At 39.8% G+C, this 19,340-nt stretch overlaps 1 protein-coding gene across 7 annotated transcripts in view; it reads right to left on the bottom strand.

The window, feature by feature from the left end:
• The window catches only part of CCSER2 (coiled-coil serine rich protein 2), a 178,846-nt gene that overhangs the window by 130,453 nt on the left and 29,053 nt on the right, over positions 1 to 19,340 (bottom strand). For 6 of the 7 annotated variants that reach the window (XM_066243980.1, XM_066243982.1, XM_066243984.1 and 3 more), the window contains exons 2-3: positions 14,184 to 15,639; positions 12,916 to 13,112 (exon numbers count right to left, since the gene is read on the bottom strand). The exons of the other annotated variant lie outside the window; for it this stretch is intronic. In XM_066243980.1, the coding sequence (XP_066100077.1) occupies positions 12,916 to 13,112; positions 14,184 to 15,600 (1,614 nt within the window). In that variant the 5' untranslated portion in view covers positions 15,601 to 15,639. The remainder of the gene's footprint in view (positions 1 to 12,915; positions 13,113 to 14,183; positions 15,640 to 19,340) is intronic. 7 annotated transcript variants of the gene reach the window in all.

The following is a 19,340-nucleotide window of genomic DNA, read 5'->3' as shown; positions in this document are numbered from 1 at the left end:
TCTCCTTCAGGAACCCCTATGATCCGGATGTTATTTCAATTCATATTACCACAGAGTTTCTTATAATTTCCTCAAACTTCTGAGCCTGTTTTCTTTTTGCTGCTGTTTCTGTGTTTTCATTTATCTTGTCCTCTAAGTTCCTGATTCAATCCTCTGCTTCATCCAGCCTGCTGCTGATTCCTTCTAGTGTATTCTTCATTTCTGATATTGTAATTGTCATTTCTGATTGATTCTTTTTATGATTTCAATGTCCTTTTTGATGCTTGTAATTTCTTTATTTAAGTGCTCTATATGTCCATCCATTGTAGCTCTAAGATCATTAAGCATCCTAACAATCATTATTTTAAACTATGCATCCAGTAATTTGGCTACTTCCATCTCATTTAGTTCTTTTTTCTGGGGATTTCTCTTATTGATTCATTTGGATTACATTCTTCTGTCTTCCCATTTTTTCTGTGTGCGGTTTGCAAGCTTGATGGGGTAGGGCAGCTTTGGTTGGTATATGGAATGCGGCTCCTCCTCCAGGTCTTTATCCCTCAGCCTCTGCTGGTTGCTCGAATTTTAATTCTCATTAACAAGTTGAGCTGCATAAAAGTCTTAATTTGCCTGCTGTTCGTTTACTGATCCCAGCAGGGAACTTCTGTGTTTAGGACAGGGGTAGTGGGCTTATCTTGCTCTTTGGCCCCAGTGGAAACTCTATCCAGGCCTTTTCTTTTTTTTTTTTCTGTATGGTAAGTCCACAGGAATGCAGTGGGTATGACCTCTGAGAATCTGAAGGTGTGGTCTGTCCAGTTACTCTCCAGGGTCAGACCATGTTCTCATATCAGATGGGGGAGGTGTAGCTCAGGTCCCTCTGGAAACCTGATTCACTGCCCCCCTTTTTACTTCCTCCTTTCCGAATGGCCTTTCACACTGATTAGAATGGAAAGCTTTCTGGAGGTGGGTCATTGGCCATACAGTAGGCTTGTGCTGAGTAGAGGGAGTACCTCTCCCCCTGCCTATGGCCACCTCAATATTGGAGAATAATTTAGCACAGGTATTGTTCTCCTCATCACCGTTTGTGTCCCTGTGCCTCCATCCCCCCAGCCTCCTCACACAAGCCCAGTTCTCTCAGCTCTTCTCGTCCCTGAAGCCCCAGGTAAGTAGCTGTGAAAAGGGTTTTCTGAACTGGCCCTTTAAGGCTGCAACTTCTTCACAAGCCATTTCCTGCAAACAGAAATTCTACTCTTCTCCCCACTCAATGCTGTCAGGCTGTCTCCTCCAGTCTCTGGGTCTCTGAGCTACGGCTCTGGTCCTGGGTCTGAGGACCCCCACCTCTCAGGGTCTCTCTCTCTGCAATGAGAATCATTCTGGACCTTCAGCTGCCCCTCGCTCCTGGGAGTGGGGGAGCCCCCACCATGTCCCTGCACTTCCTACCAGTCTTGGTGTGGTTTCTTCTGTGCTCCTTGGTTTTTGAGTCCTGTTCTTTTAGTCCAAAGTTGGTTTTTTATGATTGTTCTTAAATTAATTTGTAATCCACTTTGGTCCCAGGAGGTGACAGTTTGTATGTCTGCCTACTCCACTGCCATCTTGGAATTCAGCCCTCAGCCCATTTTTTAATTGAATTTTTTGGTTTTTAGTGTTAAATAATATAAGTTCTTTATAAATTTTGGATAACCCCTGATCAGATTTATCATTGGTGAATATATTCTTCCCTCCAACAGGTTGTCTTTTCACTTTGCTGATGGTTTCCTTTGCTGTGAGAAACCTTTAATTTGACATAGTCCTATGTTTTTGTTTGTTTCCCTTGTCCAAGGAAATATATCACAAAAAAATATTACTAAAAGCAATGTCAGAATTTACTGCTTATGTTTTCTTCTAGGAATTTTATAGATTCAAAAAAATACAAATTAAAACCAAAATAAGATATACCCCACATCTGTCAGGAGGGTTAACATCAATAAATACACAAATAACTAGTGGTGGCAAGGGTGTGTGGAGAAAAGGGTACCTTTGTGCACTGTTGGTGGGAATGCAGATTGGTACAGCCACTGTGGAAAGCAATATGAAGTTACTTCAAAAAGTTAAAGCCTGACCAGGCGGTGGCGCAGTGGATAGAGTGTCGGACTGGGATGCGGAAGGACCCAGGTTCGAGACCCCGGGGTTGCCAGCTTGAGTGCGGGCTCATCCTGCTTGAGCAAAAAGCTCACTAGCATGGACCCAAGGTCACTGGCTCGAGTGGGGGGTTACTCAGTCTGCTGAAGGCCTGCAGTCATGGCACATATGAGAAAGCAATCAATGAACAACTACAGTGTCGCAATGAAAAATTGATGATTGATGCGTCTCATCTCTCTCCGTTCCTGTCTGTCTGTTCCTATCTATCCCTCTATCTGAATCTCTCTCTGATCCTGTAAAAAAAATTTTAAAAAAAAATTTAAAAAAAAAGTTAGAAATGGAACTGCCTTATAACCTGGAGATCCCATTTCTAGGAATATATCCTAAGAATCCTGAAACTATAATTCAAAGAATATATGCACCCCTATGCCATTTCACTATGTTCATTTCATTGTTGTTTACAATAGCCAAGATCTGGAAACAGCCAAATGCTCATCAGTATATGAGTGGATGGAAAAAATTATGGTACATTTATATAATGGAATACTATAGAGTCATAAAAAAGAAGGAAATCTTACCTTTTGCTACAGCACAGATGCAACTGGAGAATTATATTAAATAAGCCAATCAGAGAAAAACAATTATCATATAATTTCATTCATATATGGAATCTATTTAACAAAATGAAGTAACAAGCAAAATACAGACAAATTCATACATAGACAGCAGGCAGACAGCTGTCAGGGACAGAAGCTGGGTGAAGGGGGTGGAGAGATTGATCAAAAGAGGAAAAGAAAAAAATTCATGGCCACAGACAACAATGTGGGGTGCAGGGGAGGGTGGATATGGGGGAATAAATGGTGATAGAGACTTGATTTGGGGGTGTTGAACACACAATACGGTATACAGAGATGTGTTGTAGAATTAGCACCTGAGCCTGACCTGTGGTGGTGCAGTGGATAAAGCGTCGACCTGGAAATGCTGAGGTTGCTGGTTCGAAACCCTGGGTTTGCCTGGTCAAGGCACATATTGGAGTTGATGCTTCCAGCTCCTCCCCCCTGTCTCTCTTTCCTCTCTCTCTTTCTCTCTCTCTCTCTCTCTCTCTCCTCTCTAAAATGAATAAATAAATAAAAAATTTAAAAAAAAAGAATTAGCACCTGAAACCTGTATAATTATGTTAAATAGTGTCACCCCAATAAATTAACTTAAAAAAACAAAGGAAATCTCTGGCCTAGCTTTTCAGTGCGTAAGTATATTAAGGCTCATGATGATACCATGTTGGGGGCAGTGAAGAGGGAAGAACTGTGAAAGAAGGCTGGTTATGGATGAGAATTTAAGCAGAATATATGTGAGGGATAGACTGATGTGAGGAGTCATGGCTCAAACAGTAGGAAGGTTATCCATATATAGTAGTGGCCTACTGTAGGTGTTTTAGTGGTAGCAAAAAATGTCAATTAGTTAATCATATAAGTAAATATTTTAAGGGCAACAGAAGCCAGGTTTATGACCATCAAAGATGGAGGGTTTGTTACTCTCCATACAGGAAGAAAGAAAACTAGTGGATTGGAATTGGAGGTATTAAACACATGGATTTCAATTTATATAATGTAGAAACAAACACCACACTCTTTCTCTCTCTCTCTCTCTCACACACACACACACACACACACATTCTCTCTGCCCCCCCCAACTGTGTCTGCTGAAAATGCCTGGGAGAAGCCACTTTTCAATAGCAGTGAGCATACGTAGCCCTCAGAACTTGGCTCCCAAACAGCATTTTCCACTAAAAAGAACCAGGGCTCTTGAAGAAATGGTTGAGTCTAGGTCTAGAGCAGAAACTGTTATTAGATGAAACCAGAACATCTTGTACAAGAAAGTAAAAGAGTACTCAAAAAGTGACAAACAGAGAAGAAAAAGACACAGAAACCAACTGGAATGACTGCTCACTGGCCATGGGACTAAAAACCATGACAACCAAAACCTAGTATGAATCTCTCTGCTACAGACGATACCATTAATCAACTGGAGAAACTTGAATAACTTCTGAGGATTACATGGTAGGAATGTATCAATGTCAATTTCATGATCTGAATGGTCTACTATGGTTATGCAGGACAGTATTCTTCTTTCTAAGAAATATACTTTAAAGTATCTGAGCGATGGGACATCAGGTAAAGAACTAACTCGAAAAAAAGTTGTTTGTACTATACACGCTTTAATATGTACAACTAACTACACTGGTCTCTGCATCACTTTGTGGAGATCAACAGTACCATGCACCAGAACCTTCTCATCAGTATTTCATGACTATCCATAAATGGAGAAAATAAGTCTCCACAGTGACATCTGCAGAAAAGATCATAAGAATGCTATTAATTCACAGTGAAAGAAAAAACATGCATAAGGTTAAAAGTTCAGCATGACCAGACAGTGACGCAGTGGACAGAGCGTCAGACTGGGATGCAGAAGACCCAGGTTCGAGACCCCGAGGTTGCCAGTTTGAGCGCAGGCTCATCTGACTTGAGCAAAAAGCTCGCCAGCTTGGATCCAAGGTTGCTGGCTCAAGCAAGGGGTTACTCGGTCTGCTGAGGCCCGCTGTCAAGGCACATATGAGAAAGCAATCAATGAACAACTAAGGTGTCACAATGAAAAAACGAATGATTGATGCTTCTCATATCTCTCTATTCCTGTCTGTCCCTGTCTATCCCTCTCTCTAACTCTCTCTGTCCCTGTAAAAAAAAAAAAAGTTCAGCCATGTCAATTGCGTTATGGACACTACAGGTCAAAATTTGAGACTTTATTCTAAACCAAAATGATAAAATTTAAAGATAAATAGCAAGGAACTTAATACTGATGCCAAATCTAGAATAAAACTGGGAGGGGGGGTGGCATAAACATCAGAAAATGATCATTTTACAAAAGTAAATAAAAAACTTCATAGATAATTCACATCATTGGAATTTTACTTAGCTAGGTTTTCTAAATTCACTTCAAAATATCAATAGGTTCTATACTGGGATAGGAAGAAAGATAAATAAGACACAGCCCAGTTCTTGCCTTCAGAAGTACTTTAGTTTGTGTGGGGAAATCGACAAAAAGCAATATGCTACAAGGCAAAATAAAATGCTAAAACTAGGAAGAAGCAATATGGTTAGAAGCAAAGAGGAGAGAGTAATTAATTCTAATTACAAGAACCATCTACTTAATACCTACCTAAATACACTAAGGCAGTATTGGGGTGGGGGGATGAAAAGAGGCAGTCTCCACTTACCCACTTAATAAGAAAAAGAAAAGCAGAAAACCAGAGTACATCTGAGACATGCCATGGGGTTGTACCATGGAACAGTTAACCTTGAGGGGGGGGAGTCTGAATAAAGCCTTAGAGCAGGGGTCCCCAAACTACAGCCCGCGGGCCATATGCGGCCCCCGATGGCCTTTTACCCAGCCCCCGTTGCACTTACGGGGATTCAGCTGGTTCCGATTCATTTCAATTGTAAGCGCTCTGGCGCTTACAATTGAAATAATGCGCCCACCGCTATACAGGAACTCTCTTTCCTGTATTGCGCTCGCCACCGCTATACAGGAACTCTCTTTCCTGTATTGCGCTCGGCGCTCACAGTCCTACCTAGATGATCACGTCGCGACGTTGTAGTGTGCGACGTGCGTATCTAGGCCTGACAGACTGAAGACCGAGGCGCCGGGTCCACAGCGCGGCAGCGGCTGCCGCACTAGGTAAGTATATTTTTTATTTATTTTTTAATTGGATTTTAAAAATGGACCTACATTGTGAGCAGAGACCTGAACCTACATGGGAGGCAGAGACCTGGATCTACATGGGAGGCAGAGACCTGGACCTACATGGGAGGCAGAGAACTGGACCTACATGAGGGGCAGAGACCTAGATATACATGGGGGGGGGGGGCAGAGACCTGGACCTATATGGGGACAGAGGGCATGGACCTACATACGGGGCAGAGGGCATGGACCTACATGAGGGGCAGAGGGCATGGACCTACTTGGGAGGCAGAGACCTGGACCTACATGGGGGCAGAGGGCATGGACCTACATGGGGGAGGGCAGAGGACATGGACCTACATTGTGGGCAGAAACCTGGACCTACATGGGAGGCAGAGGCCTGGACCTACATGAAGGGCAGAGAGCATGGGACCTATATGGAGGGGCAGAGAGCATATATATATTGGTATTTAACTATTATCAATTTGGAATCCCTAGGAAACAATGACATCAAGAAAGAGAAAAATTGACTCAGAGTGTAGGATATTCAAAGAACAGTGGACTTATGATTACTTTTTCATGCAGTACAAGGAAAGAGCTATGTGTTTGATATGTCAGAATATAGTGTCTGTGTTCAAAGAGTATAATTTGCGTCGACACAATCAAACTCAACATAAAGATAAATATGATTGGTTGGAGATGTAAGAAAAGATAAAATATTAAAACTGAAAAATTCATTTATAACTCAGCAAAATACTTTTGTGAAGCAGAAGCAGCTAAATATTTCATCACTGCGAGCAAGTTTTCAAGTTGCCAAGCTAATAGCATGCGCTGGCAGACCATTCGTGGAGGGAGAATTTGTTTAAGAGTGCCTTCTTTCTGTTGCCAAAGAGATGTGTCCAGAAAAGGCAGACTTATTTAGTACAGTTAGTCTTTCAGGATCTATAATAACATGAAGGATTGAAGAAATGGGGGACAATTTGCATCAGCATTGGCAAAACTCTGCAAGAAAACTTTCTTATTTTTCCTTGGCACTCAACGAGAGCAATGATGTTCGTGATTCTGCACAACTTCTAATTTTTATTCGTGGGATGAATGACAATTTCGAAGTCACAGAAGAGCTTGCTGCACTGCAAAGCATCAAAGGAACAACTACGGGAGAGGATATCTATGAAAAGGTTTCCCAAACTGTGAAGGATTTGGAGCTGGACTGGGCTAAACTATCCAGTGTGACAACTGATGGTGCGCCTAGTATGGTGGGGCCTAAGAAAGGAGTAATTGCTCGCATTAACCTAGAGATGGACAAACTTAACCATTCTCATCCAATAGCCATACACTGCCTCATCCACCAACAAGTGTTATGTAGTAAATCTCTGAAGTGGGACTCTGTTATGAAAATTGTGGTATGTTGTGTTAACTTCATTAGAACTAATGCACTAAACCACAGGCAATTTCAGGAATTTCTGTCTGAGCTAAATGTGACCTATGAAGATGTTCTGTACTACACCAAAGTCCATTGGCTGAGTCGAGGGAGAGTTTTGAGACATTTCTATGACTTACTTCCACAGATTACAGCTTTTATGCTTTCAAAAAACAAAGAAGTACCAGAGCTCAATGATGCAGAATGGAAATGGCACCTCGCCTTTCTGACAGATGTAACAGAGCTACTCAACAGTTTCAATGTGCAACTTCAAGGAAAAGGGAAGCTCATCTGTGATATGCAATCACATGTAAAAGCATTTGAAGTAAAATTAGGCCTCCTTATTAAACAAGTGAAGGAGGAAAATTTCTGCCATCTCCCCTTAACTCAAAATCTGTTAGCGGAAAAACCCTTGACTGCATTCCCAAAAGAAGTATGTGTGGATTCACTGGAAAAGTTGCAAAAGGAGTTCCAATTTAGATTTAAAGAGCTTCATCTCCATGAACAGGATATTCAGCTTTTCCGTAACCCATTTTCTACTGACATTGAAAATGTGGATTCAATTTACCAAATGGAACTGGCTGAACTGCAGAATTGTGACTCTCTGAAAGACGCATTCAAGTCAAACAACTTGCCTGATTTCTATGCCTCTCTCTCATCAGAGACATATCCTAATATCAGGAACCATGCTCTTAAAATGTCAACAATTTTTGGCAGCACTTATGTCTGTGAAAAGACATTTTCTAGGATGAAAAATTTTAAATGTCCAACCCGATCTAGACTAACCGATGAACACTTGCATCATTTGTTGCAGCTAGCAGTGACAAATATGGAACCGGACATTGACTATCTGATTAGCCAAAAGCAAGCCCATAGTTCCCATTGAAATGTTGGTAAGTTTGTTGATTAAAATTTACTTGTTCTTTATTTTAAATATTGTATTTGTTCCTGTTTTGTTTTTTTACTTTAAAATAAGATGTGTGCGGTGTGCATAGAGATTTTCATAGTTTTTTTAGTCCGGCCCTCCAACGGTCTGAGGGCCAGTGAACTGGCCCCCTGTGTAAAAAGTTTGGGGACCCCTGCCTTAGAGGATGCGTAAACTTGATAGGCAGAGTCATGGGAAGAAGGAATGTTAGGCTAAAGAACACAGGCAAAGGTACAGAATGGGAGCATTTAGAGAACTGTAATAATGTCAAATGGTCTTTGCATGGGGATGCAGGTAAGAGAAGTGGTGTATCAAAGGGCCCCTGAACACGGATACAGATTTAATAATCATCAGCATAATCTTACCATAGTTTACTGAAAAGTCTGACAATGGTAATAAAAGGCTGTTAAATGGGATGAAAAACAAGCAGAATAGAGACAAGTTGTCATCATCTCTGAGAAAATATCTGTGAATATACTTTAAAGAGATTAAGATACACCCAGGCATTCCCTTCAAGTAAAATAACCCAGGCAACATTAAATTACAGTAAGACCACTGATAAAAATTATTTTAAAATAACCGAGATTTCCTCTAAACTTCAAAATAAAATTAAAAGAGGCAAATACAAGCCAGATTTCATATTCCTGTGCTATAATATAGATATGGAATATTCCAAAATTCAGTACAAATAACCAAGAAAACTCATACTCCCACATAAACAAGTGTTAGAATATTATTACACTCAGCACACATTTAAGTCTCAATAAGTATAGCACTACCAGTCACCAAGGTAGAAACCAAAATCTAGCACACTGTTCCCATAGTAAGATTTAAGATATGTGTAATAAAATATATTAGCATCATGAAAAATGAAGGCATAACTACTTTATTGGTGTGTCAAGAACAGTCAAGAAAGAGTTTGAATCACAAGCGAAAAAGGCTCTATTGAAATGATAAGGAGGATGAGCTCACCTACTATGTGAAGATAAGTCCAGGCTGATGAAACAAAGAAAAGTAGACACTTTCAGGAATACTTTTTCAGGCTTCCTATAAAAATCCTTCCAAAAATAAAACAACTCCATGTAATGACTTAAAATGATCAATTCCTAAATATTTTAGTATTAGGAGATCAGTCATGAAGACATGTAGTTTAAGTCCTCTTCAATGAGCACCCCTTATCCCTTTGAGTAGCACGAACGTTCATGTACGTCCTCGTGTCTCCTGACCATCCAGAGTACAATTGATTTATTTTAAAAATGTATAAGGCAACATTAAAAAAAGGCAAATGTATGTTCTTCTTGTTTCCATAAATTGGTTATCAAACAAACATGATTTTAAGTTAATAAAACTGGAACTGGAACTAATTTCACTTTTTGAAAAAAAAAACTCCCAGGGATCAGTGAGCATGAAAAACACTCACTACTCAAAGGGTTATTGGTTACAACATTGCAGCAAAGAGGATTCTGAATATAGCTCACTATGTTTACATGAGAGAAAAATGTTTTTGCCTAAAATTGTGCACGTACAATATGAATCTGATAATATTTATCAGGAACAAAATCTTTGTATTTCATCTTCAAAAAAGTTAAATATCAAAGATATTAAAAGTTTATTGAGTTAAAAAACAATCAGTTAGCCTGAGGGGATGGATACGAGGCTAAAAACCAAGAATACTAGAATAAGAATATAATAATTAGGAAGTTACTCCCAATCTATCAATATTAATTTACTCTGAAATGCATCCAGATCTGAAATAGGAGTTAGTAACTGGTCCATAGCTACTGGAAAGGATTATTATAAAAATATAAAAGATGAATAAAAAAGGATATTGTCATGCAGTGGACAAGGAAAACTTTGCATCAGTACCTGTGTCAGAGTTCTCAAGACCACCCTCGGTTATATGATTCACAAACTGGAACCAGAGGACTCAGCATAGCCATGTTCACAGTTAAGGTTTGGTCCAGCAAAAGGACACAAAACAAGATCAGCGAAGAAAAAGGTGCATGGGAAGAAATGAAGGAAAATCAGGTGGAAGCTTCCAAGAGTCTTGTCCTCACACAGAATCACACACCATATTTCCCCTTGTATAAGACGCACCTTAACTTTGGGGCCCGAAATTTGGGGGGAAAAAATGTATTACATAAAGTTATTGAACTCAAGTTTTATTCATCATAAAATTCATACAACTCATCCACGCAAAAAAAGCAGGAAATGCAAGTAAAAAAATCTACAACCACTATATAAGACATACCCAGTTTTTAGACCCCAAATTTTTCAAAAAAGGGTGCGTTTTATACATGGGGAAATACAGTAAGTGGTGCTTAGTTCCTCCAGCAGGAAGCTGTGGCAAACACATCAAGTGTTGTCTATAACAGACATTCCTAAGAAACCTGGCGATTTTAACTGAGGGCCCCTTAAATGAGCACTTCTACTCAGCACACACCAAAACTCGAGAATCCCAGAAGAAAAGCACATGCTCAGCATAAACTGCATTGTTTGCACAAACACTTTAGGCACAGTGAGCGACTCTCATCTCTTAGGTGTACTTTTCATCACTGTAGACTCTAGGAAATGGTTACCAAAAAGAGCCAGCTTTTCTAAGGCTGGGCCATCTCAGGCCTGCTATGTTAAGTCTATTCTTCTCCCCAAGTGTATTATGGAGGAATATTTATGCAGGTAAATAATTATACCTCAAACCAACTTCATATGGATTAAAACCATAAATGTAAAAAAAATTTAAACAACTAGAAGATATTAAAATAATAAGTAGTTAACAGTTATTGAGCTCTTGCTATATCCCTGGCATTAAGTATTTTGTGTGTATGATCTGAGAAACGTCAGGAACTAAGTGTCTGGTTGCTGCCATTTGCAGGACATAGTATTCACTTCCACTCACTCACATCCACTTAAAAGTCCTGGTAAGAGGAAAGCACATAAGACCCTAACATGTCACTTTTCTTAACTTCCTTTATCTAATAGCATAAAGATATTCTCTAAATTAAAACTCTCTTCTCTCTCTGTGCAACTTAACAAATCTTTGGTAACAATGGTTATTTTTTTCCAAGTTACAGGTTTTTATGAATATAAAAGAATTACATTGCCTGAAATACACTTGGAATTTAATATATCCACAAAACCAATTAATGTGCCACACACCTATCATAAAGTCCTATTTTATATATAGTACTAAGCATGCATCTCTTTAAACACACCAACTACACTTTACTGATATGGCATAACATATACATTATTTGCAATGCTTCGTAAAATATGCATGTATTAATGTATGGTCAATCTTCTAGTACTCATCCATATCTGTTTTCCTTGCATTCCAGGCACACTGGAAAACTGCTTAGTATATAACACTAGCTTGGGTCAATGCATTGTGCGTGAAAGTTCCATGTGCCATCTGCAGGCCAAAGCAAGTAATTGCACATTTGAGACTCTCAGGCACTCTTCCTCTACCAGTGACAAGACTGGACCTCAAAAAGAGATGGTAAAGCCCCAAAGTCAAAACAGCTTAGAACACTTAAGACAACTGCCCTAGAGAGTTGTTCATAACTACAATACACTTTGCAAGAGTAAAAAATATTTCATTGTGCTGAGTCCCTGAAAGTTGGCGTATAACCTGAGCCTAGTGCAGCCTACTTACTTCTTTGCTGTGGGTGCTGTCCTGTGCATTACAGGACATTAACCAGCATTTCCTGGTTATTGGCCAGTAGCACCCCTCAACGTGACAACCAAAAATGTGTTTTGACACTGCCCTTTTCCCCATTATAAGAACCATTAGCCTAGTTTATTGTGAACATAGCTGTCTCCATGTACAGGTGTATATGTTACAAATGGGTGTATGAGAATATATTTAACTCACATCACATGATACAAATGTTTAATTGTGTATTAGTATCAGATACACCTGACTAGTGGTGGCACAGGGGATAGAGCGTCAACCCAGGACACTCAGGGCCCCAGTTTGAAACCCTGACGTCGCTAGCTAGGGGGTGAGCTCGTCAGCTTGAGTATGGGGGTTTCTGGCTTTAGCACAGGGTGATGGGCTTGAGCACAGGATCATCCACATGATCCCAAGGTCACTGGCTTGAGCAAGGGGTCACTGGCTTGGCTTGAGAGAAGCAATCAGTTAAAAAAAAAAGTAGTAGCCTGACCAGGCAGTGGTGCAGTGGATAAAGCATCAGACTGGGATGTAGAAGACCCAGGTTCAAGACTCTGAGGTCACCAGCTTGAGCGCGGGCTTATCTGGTTTGAGCAAAAGCCCACCAGCTTAAACCCAAGGTCGCTGGCTCCAGCAAGGGGCTACTTGGTCTGCTGAAGGCCCGCCCATGGTCAAGGCACATATGAAAGCAACAACTAAGGTGTTGCAAGCAACACGCAATGAAAAACTAATGATTGATGCTTCTCATCTCTCTCGGTTCCTGTCTGTCCCTATCTATCCCTCTCTCTGACTCACTCTCTGCCTCTGTAAAAAATAAAAAATTTAAAATTTAAAAAAAAAAGTGAAGCAACTACGAGCTGATGCTTCTCATCTCCCTCCCACACCTGTCTATCTCTCTCTCTCGCTCTAAAAAAAAAGAAAATCAGATGCTTTGTAGGCCTTAACATATAAATATCCATTTTCAAATGAGGAAAGCTAATTTATTAACTTAAAAAGAATCCAATCAATATCACATCTCTCTACAGTAAGGTAAACAAACCATTTCAAAAGGGCATAGAAATCCATACATACTATGCTATTCATTTCGGAGGACTCATAGCTCCCAACTGGATGGACGTTTCCAATGGGCTCCAAGCCCTCTTCATCCCACATGTATGTTCCATCAGAGCTATCAGATGGAGAGAGTTCAAATGAAGACCCAGCTCTGTAGTCTGTATCTGGAGAAATCAAGTTATTCCCAGAAGTCTGTTTTGTACATTCACTCCTGTCTTCATTTGATTTTTTTAAAAGAGAGAGAAAAAGTTATTAACTCACAAAAATATAATTATTTCTCAGGTTCCAAAAATGTTTATAATTTTATAAGTATTACAAAATAAAAATAATATAATATTATAATAAAATAATAATATAACAAAAAAGTTAGTAAAAAGCATTAATAACTGTAGCATTTAACTTCTAAACAATAAATAAATGCAGAGCTAACATCTTGAAAATAACCTACCGAAATGTTTCCCAATTGATAAAAAGAAAATTCACTGAACCCTCTTTCCCTTCTGCAACATTACTAACATTCTTGTAATATTTCCTGAGATATTTACATTTAAGCATTGGCCAGGAAACTCCTTCCTCTGTGTATATCAGTTAACCACACAGTGTCCTCCTTCTAAGGAACAAAGTCACTCCTCACAAGAAGACTCTCAAACAGCCAAAGGTTTCACACATCTCCAGGTACGGCCTAGTAACTGGACCAGCCACACGCCTGTACTGTATACAATTCCTTCAGCCTGTTCTCTTTTCAGGCTATGTGGCATACAGATAAATTTCCTCCAGCATTTCGTGCTAAAACCAAGAATTAGAGTAAATCTTTAACATATGCTCACTTTCCTCAATTAAAAAAATAAAGCTCCTCTGAAAGTATTAACTACAGAGCTTGCTGTGATAAGAAATCTAAGGCTTCCTATAAAAATATTAAAATATCCTAGGAGAAAATTTATTAGGTTAGACATAACTGCTCATTTAGCCTTTAGGACAGCTTTACTCAACAAATAGCTCTGATCTACTACTCCAAGAAAAGAGATGGTTTAAAACAGCATGCCACTTGTTGGGGAAAGTGGAGGAAAAATTTTTTGAAGCAAGTAGTAAGAGAAGGATGTTTTTATTGATGTTGTAGATCAAGTTAAGAATAGAACAAGGAAGAAAAATGGTGCCCCACTCCTATTGTATCTAGGTCCATCCCTCTTAGAAATTAATAGTATCATGGAATTAATCAGAAGAAAACCCAGAGGTAAATTCAGTTATATTATCTAGGAGAAAGCAAACTTAAGGATATTAGTATTTACCAGAGACACTTAAATCTATCCACTCATCAGTTTTACTGAAGGGTTTTTCATTTTCCTTGGGGGACTCAATTATATCCTTTGGTGGTACATTTTCATGCTTTTCTTCTTTGAGAGAAATTTCCTCTGGAGTTATTCTAGTTCTATTGGAGTCTTCTATATCTATAAAATCATCACTAAAATCTTCACTTAAATCATTCTTATCAGAAGATGACAAAGAAGACAAGGAGATATCATCCACATCATCACTCGGGTATCTACTTTTAGCATCATGCTTCAAGGTCTGGCCATTTTCTGTTTTATAACTATCGTTTTCAATTAGTTCTTGGTCCTTGTCGGTAGCTCTGTCCTTAGCCAAAAGTGCAGTATCTTCCTCTACACATGTGCCAGCAGGTGAATTTTTGTTACTATCAACTGTGATAGTCCCAGAAAATGGAGTTCGGTTAGATTTCAGTAGAGTGGGATGAACCATCCTATAGGCCAAAGCAGAAGTTACACCTGGGCCGTTTGGTAAAGCCAGCTTCTTCCCACCAGCAGCATAAGGCCTATTAAATCCATACCCTAAATGTTCATTCCCATTGAGTACTTCTGACTGCTGGGAATTTCTTGTTAGCATACTTGACCTCAGAGGCACTCGAATGGGTAGGTGTTGGTTCTGATAAGGCTTAGTAAGATCTGCGGCTCTATTGAAGGAATGTGATCTAGTTATAGATGAAGGTGGAAGGAATGAATTCTGAATGGAATGTGAAAAACTCTGTGACCTTACCATTTTTTCACAAGTAAGAGATTTAATATTGTCTAGGGATTGTGCTAAACTTTCTCCAGAATTGCTTCTGGTAGCACAGGAGTTTGCTCTAGGCCTTTGTATATTACCAGCCGATCGATTTCCATAAAATCCGTTTAACTGCGATTTTGTAGCACTGGCTGAAGAATATGAAGTCCTTCCCAAGAACGTGCCTTTGGTGAATTTACCCAGATTAGATGGTCCAGACAAAGACTTCTGTTTTAACTCCTCTGCAGCTGATACAAACATAGTGGATGGCTTTGCTAACTTTGATGTAAATAAAGAAACACTTTTCAAACCTTCCTCTACCCCATTCTTAGCAAACATTCCTGGAGCAGGAGCATGTTTTTCAGGGTTCATTACTTTATCATGTGAGCCTGGAGAATCATTAGGCTCTTCAGCACTTTGTGCACTAACTTGGTATTTAGTTGGCATTCTCCAATTAAATGAGTGGGACAATGGACAATCAGAGCCATTATTTTTGATGTAACTTTTGACGCTGCTACCCTTGGAGGTTCCCAGTAAATTAACAGGCATTCCATCTGGCATTGGCTGCACTGTACTTCTTACAGATTTTGTTCCATACTTGGGCAACTTGGACCTCCAAAATGTCTTGATTCGTGTTTTTTCTTCCATGAGCTATAAGGTACATTTGTTTTTAAAATTTGATAGAATCTGAGGAGACAAAAGAAAATACATTAAACATTCTTAAATAAGGATAATTACATAGATTATTACATAATATGAATTAAGATTCTTATATAATAAATGTAACAGACCCCCAAAGCTACTCCAGATGCTTATAGAACATAGAACAGTAAGTATTGAATGCAATGATTAAATTAATAACTTCAGGTTAAAATAAAATAAAGAACATTTTTATAAACCTGGGCTATGCATGAAGATAGCAAAATTCAGAAATAATTAGACCCAAAGACCAACAACAACAACAAAAAAGCCACTTCTATAGCATATATTTTTTGTTTAATCCAAATTATTTTTTTCACTTTCGGTAAATTATATCATTTAAAAACATGAACATGTGATTTTGTTTTTTTTAATAAGCAGATATGATCTCATAAAAACTAGAATGCATTTTTTAAACTTTTATTATTCAATCATGGGAAAGATGTTGGTAAAGAATACAATAGTACTAAAAAGCCTAACAGCATTAAGGGCTGAGATATCAGATGTCATTTTAGGCAACAATTTCAAAAGAATTTTTATCCAATAATATAAACACACACTATAGTTAGTGACAGGGTAAGAAGCATAATGATGTACTAAGGTTAATTAGTCCATTAATTCAACCTCTTCAAATTATTCTGAAGGTAATACAAAACAACAAATACAAAAAGATTCAACATACACACATGAACATAAAACTAGAAACAAGGTCCTCTATTTGAGTAACTGTTTAATACATTATGACATGTCACAAGATAAGATTAAAAATAAGAGATAGAAATATTAAAATGTTTACTCTAACATTAACAGAAAAATATGTTCACTAATTGTATGTTCATTGAGATTATATAAAAGCACACACAAAAGCAAAATGCAAATAAAAGAAAAATACAGGATTTAGGGTCACTGATATTTTCAAACATGTATCTTATAATACTGTCTTTAGTTTTATGTTTTTAAATACAAAAATTGGTTCCAAGTCATCCCTGACCTTAAGAATTAGAGTTACAAAAGTACATATGTATTGTTAATTATGTCAAAAGTAATATTTCGGAAATAATACAGACTTTCAAGTAAAGATGGTAGGATGAAGCAGAATTACAAAACTTCTTGTCCCTAATAACTAATAAAAGGAAAACATATATATACATACATGTGTGTGTGTGCATGCATGTGAGTGTATGCTTTTTTTAGACAAAAAACCACCAGCTGCAGTCAAACAACAGAATGTTTAAACTAAGAACTTCTAAACTTTACAAAGTAGTGGCCAGAAAGATTCTGTACAGTATGGCCTGGCTCCTAGGCTGATTACACAGCCTGGAAGCAATAATGAGAAAAAGCAGTGAGTTAATAAAAACTGCAAGTTTTGACCTGGCCAGGTCACTTAGTTGGTTAAAGTGTTCTCCCAATATGCCAAGAATGTGGGTGGGGTTCGAACCTCAGTCAGGGCACATACCAGAATCAACTAGATCTTTGGAGGAGACAAGACGGCGATGGAGTAGGCGGACAAACCAACTTCCACCTCCTAGAACCAAAGTGGATTACAAACTAATTTTAAGAACCATCATCTGGAAAAACCAACTTTGGACTAAACTAAGAGGACTCTTCAACCAAGGAACACTGAAGAAGCCACACTGAGACTGGTAGGAAAAGCGAAAACGCAGAGAGGGCTGCCCAGCTCCCCAGAGCGAATGGCAGCCGGAAGAGACTTGTGTGGTGGGAAGTGAGTTTAGCAAAGAGGGGAGGGTCTTGAGTCCCAGTAACAAAGCCCCAGCCTGCAGCCCCAGAGCCTAGAAGAGGAGTACGGACAGTATTTAGCTGGAAACAAGACAGGAGTATTGTTTGAGAGAAAGAGACTGATTTCTCAGACCCAGGATTCTTCTTAAAGGGACCGCTCAGAAAACCTCTCACAACCACTTACCCGGGGCTCAAGGGGTCAGGGAGGAGGAAAGTACCGGAGTAGCAGGAAGAGAGTGTAATCTAGGAGGCATAGGGAGAAACATTTTGGGAGACAGCCAGCCTAACCCCTGGGACGAGTCACTCCCAAAATCTGAAGTGAATATTTCCCCTGGAAACAGCAGGACACCAGCCAAACAAGCTCACCCGCGGCACTCAGAGCATAGTCACTTAGAAGGAGGGAGCTTTCGGGACTACAGTAGTGAGTCTTAGGGTCTGAGCTGCAGCGCCCGTACACCACATGGCTGAGGGTTCTCCGGAGGGAGGGGGGCGGCGGGACGCGGAAGCGAGGTTATGTCGGCAACGGTGGAAGCTGGCTGGCCACCACTGGGCCCAGGTGCAAGCTCAGTCTTGCCCGGCTAGGGAGAAGGGGAAGTGCAAAAGTGGTCAAGCCCAGCTGCAGACAGCCTGCAATGCAGCCTGCAGGGGAAGGGCAGGATCCCTGGAAGGGGTTGAGACCCACCCTTGAGCAAGGGCGCAGGAGCACAGCCCTGCCCCACCCTCGGAACCGAGGCTTGTGGCCTGACCCGGGAGCTGGTTCCTCCCGCAGGGGAGAAGCCAAAAGCCCAGAACAGGCGGAGTCCCACTACTGAGCATGGGCACGCAGTCCTGCCAGGCCTGTGGAGCCAAAACTTGCAGCTGTCCCACCAGCGGGCTCCTCCTGCAAGGGCGGGGCAAAAGCCCAGAATCAGGTGGAGGCCTACAGCTGAGCAAAGGTGCTCACCCTTGCCCTCAGGGCCGAGCATAACACCACCCATGGGGGCAGGGCGAAGGCCAAGACCACCGAGTCTTGTACACCCAAACACATGATCACAGCCACTAACGTGGAGGAGAGACGGAACCCACAGCAACAGCCCCAGTGGGAAGGCACTGGCAACGCCCATACTCTACCGCCCTAGGCAGCAATAGCAGAGGAGGTGGCAGGCCTGCAGACAGACCACATCTAGGGAACACAGAGGCCACACCTAGTGGACTCCAGTGGCCACACTCTTCATATACACAGACAAAATGAGAAAGTAGAGAAATGCAACACAAACGAATCAAGAGAAATCCCCAGAAAAGGAGCTGAATGAGTCATATAACCAAATTACCAGATGCAGAGTTTAAAATAATGATTGTTAGGATGCTAAAAGATATTAGAACAACAATAGATGGTCATTATGAACACCTAAATAAAGACATAGCAAAAATAAAAAAGGACATTGAAATAATAAAAAAGAATCAATCAGAAATGACAAATACAATATCAGAAATGAAGAACACAATGAAAGGAATTAAAAGTAGGATGTATGAAGCTGAGAATCGAATCAGCGAGTTAGAGGACAAGATAAATAAAGGCACGGAAGCAGAGCAGAAAAGAAAAGAGACTCAAAAAGTCTGAGGAAACTCTAAGAGAGATCTGTGACAACATGAAGAGAAATAAAATCCACATCATAGGGGTTCCTGAAGAAGAAGAGAAACAAAGGGATAGAAACTTTTTTAAACATATCATAGCTGAAAACTTCCCTCAATTAAGGCAGGAAAACATCTCACGAGTTCAAGAACCACAGAGAACTCCATTAAAGAAAAACCCAAAGAAATCTACACAAAGTCACATCATAATTAAAATACTAGCTAAGTAATAAAGAGAAAATATTAAAAGCTGTTAGAGAAAAAAAGACTATCACCTACAAAAGAACCCCCATAAGGAAGACTTCCAACTTCTCAACAGAAACACTTGAGGCCAGAAAGGA

Source organism: Saccopteryx bilineata, chromosome 9, assembly GCF_036850765.1.
Source record: "Saccopteryx bilineata isolate mSacBil1 chromosome 9, mSacBil1_pri_phased_curated, whole genome shotgun sequence".
In the NCBI taxonomy this organism is placed as follows: Eukaryota; Metazoa; Chordata; class Mammalia; order Chiroptera; family Emballonuridae; genus Saccopteryx; species Saccopteryx bilineata.
This window is presented reverse-complemented; position numbering and strand designations above follow the sequence as displayed.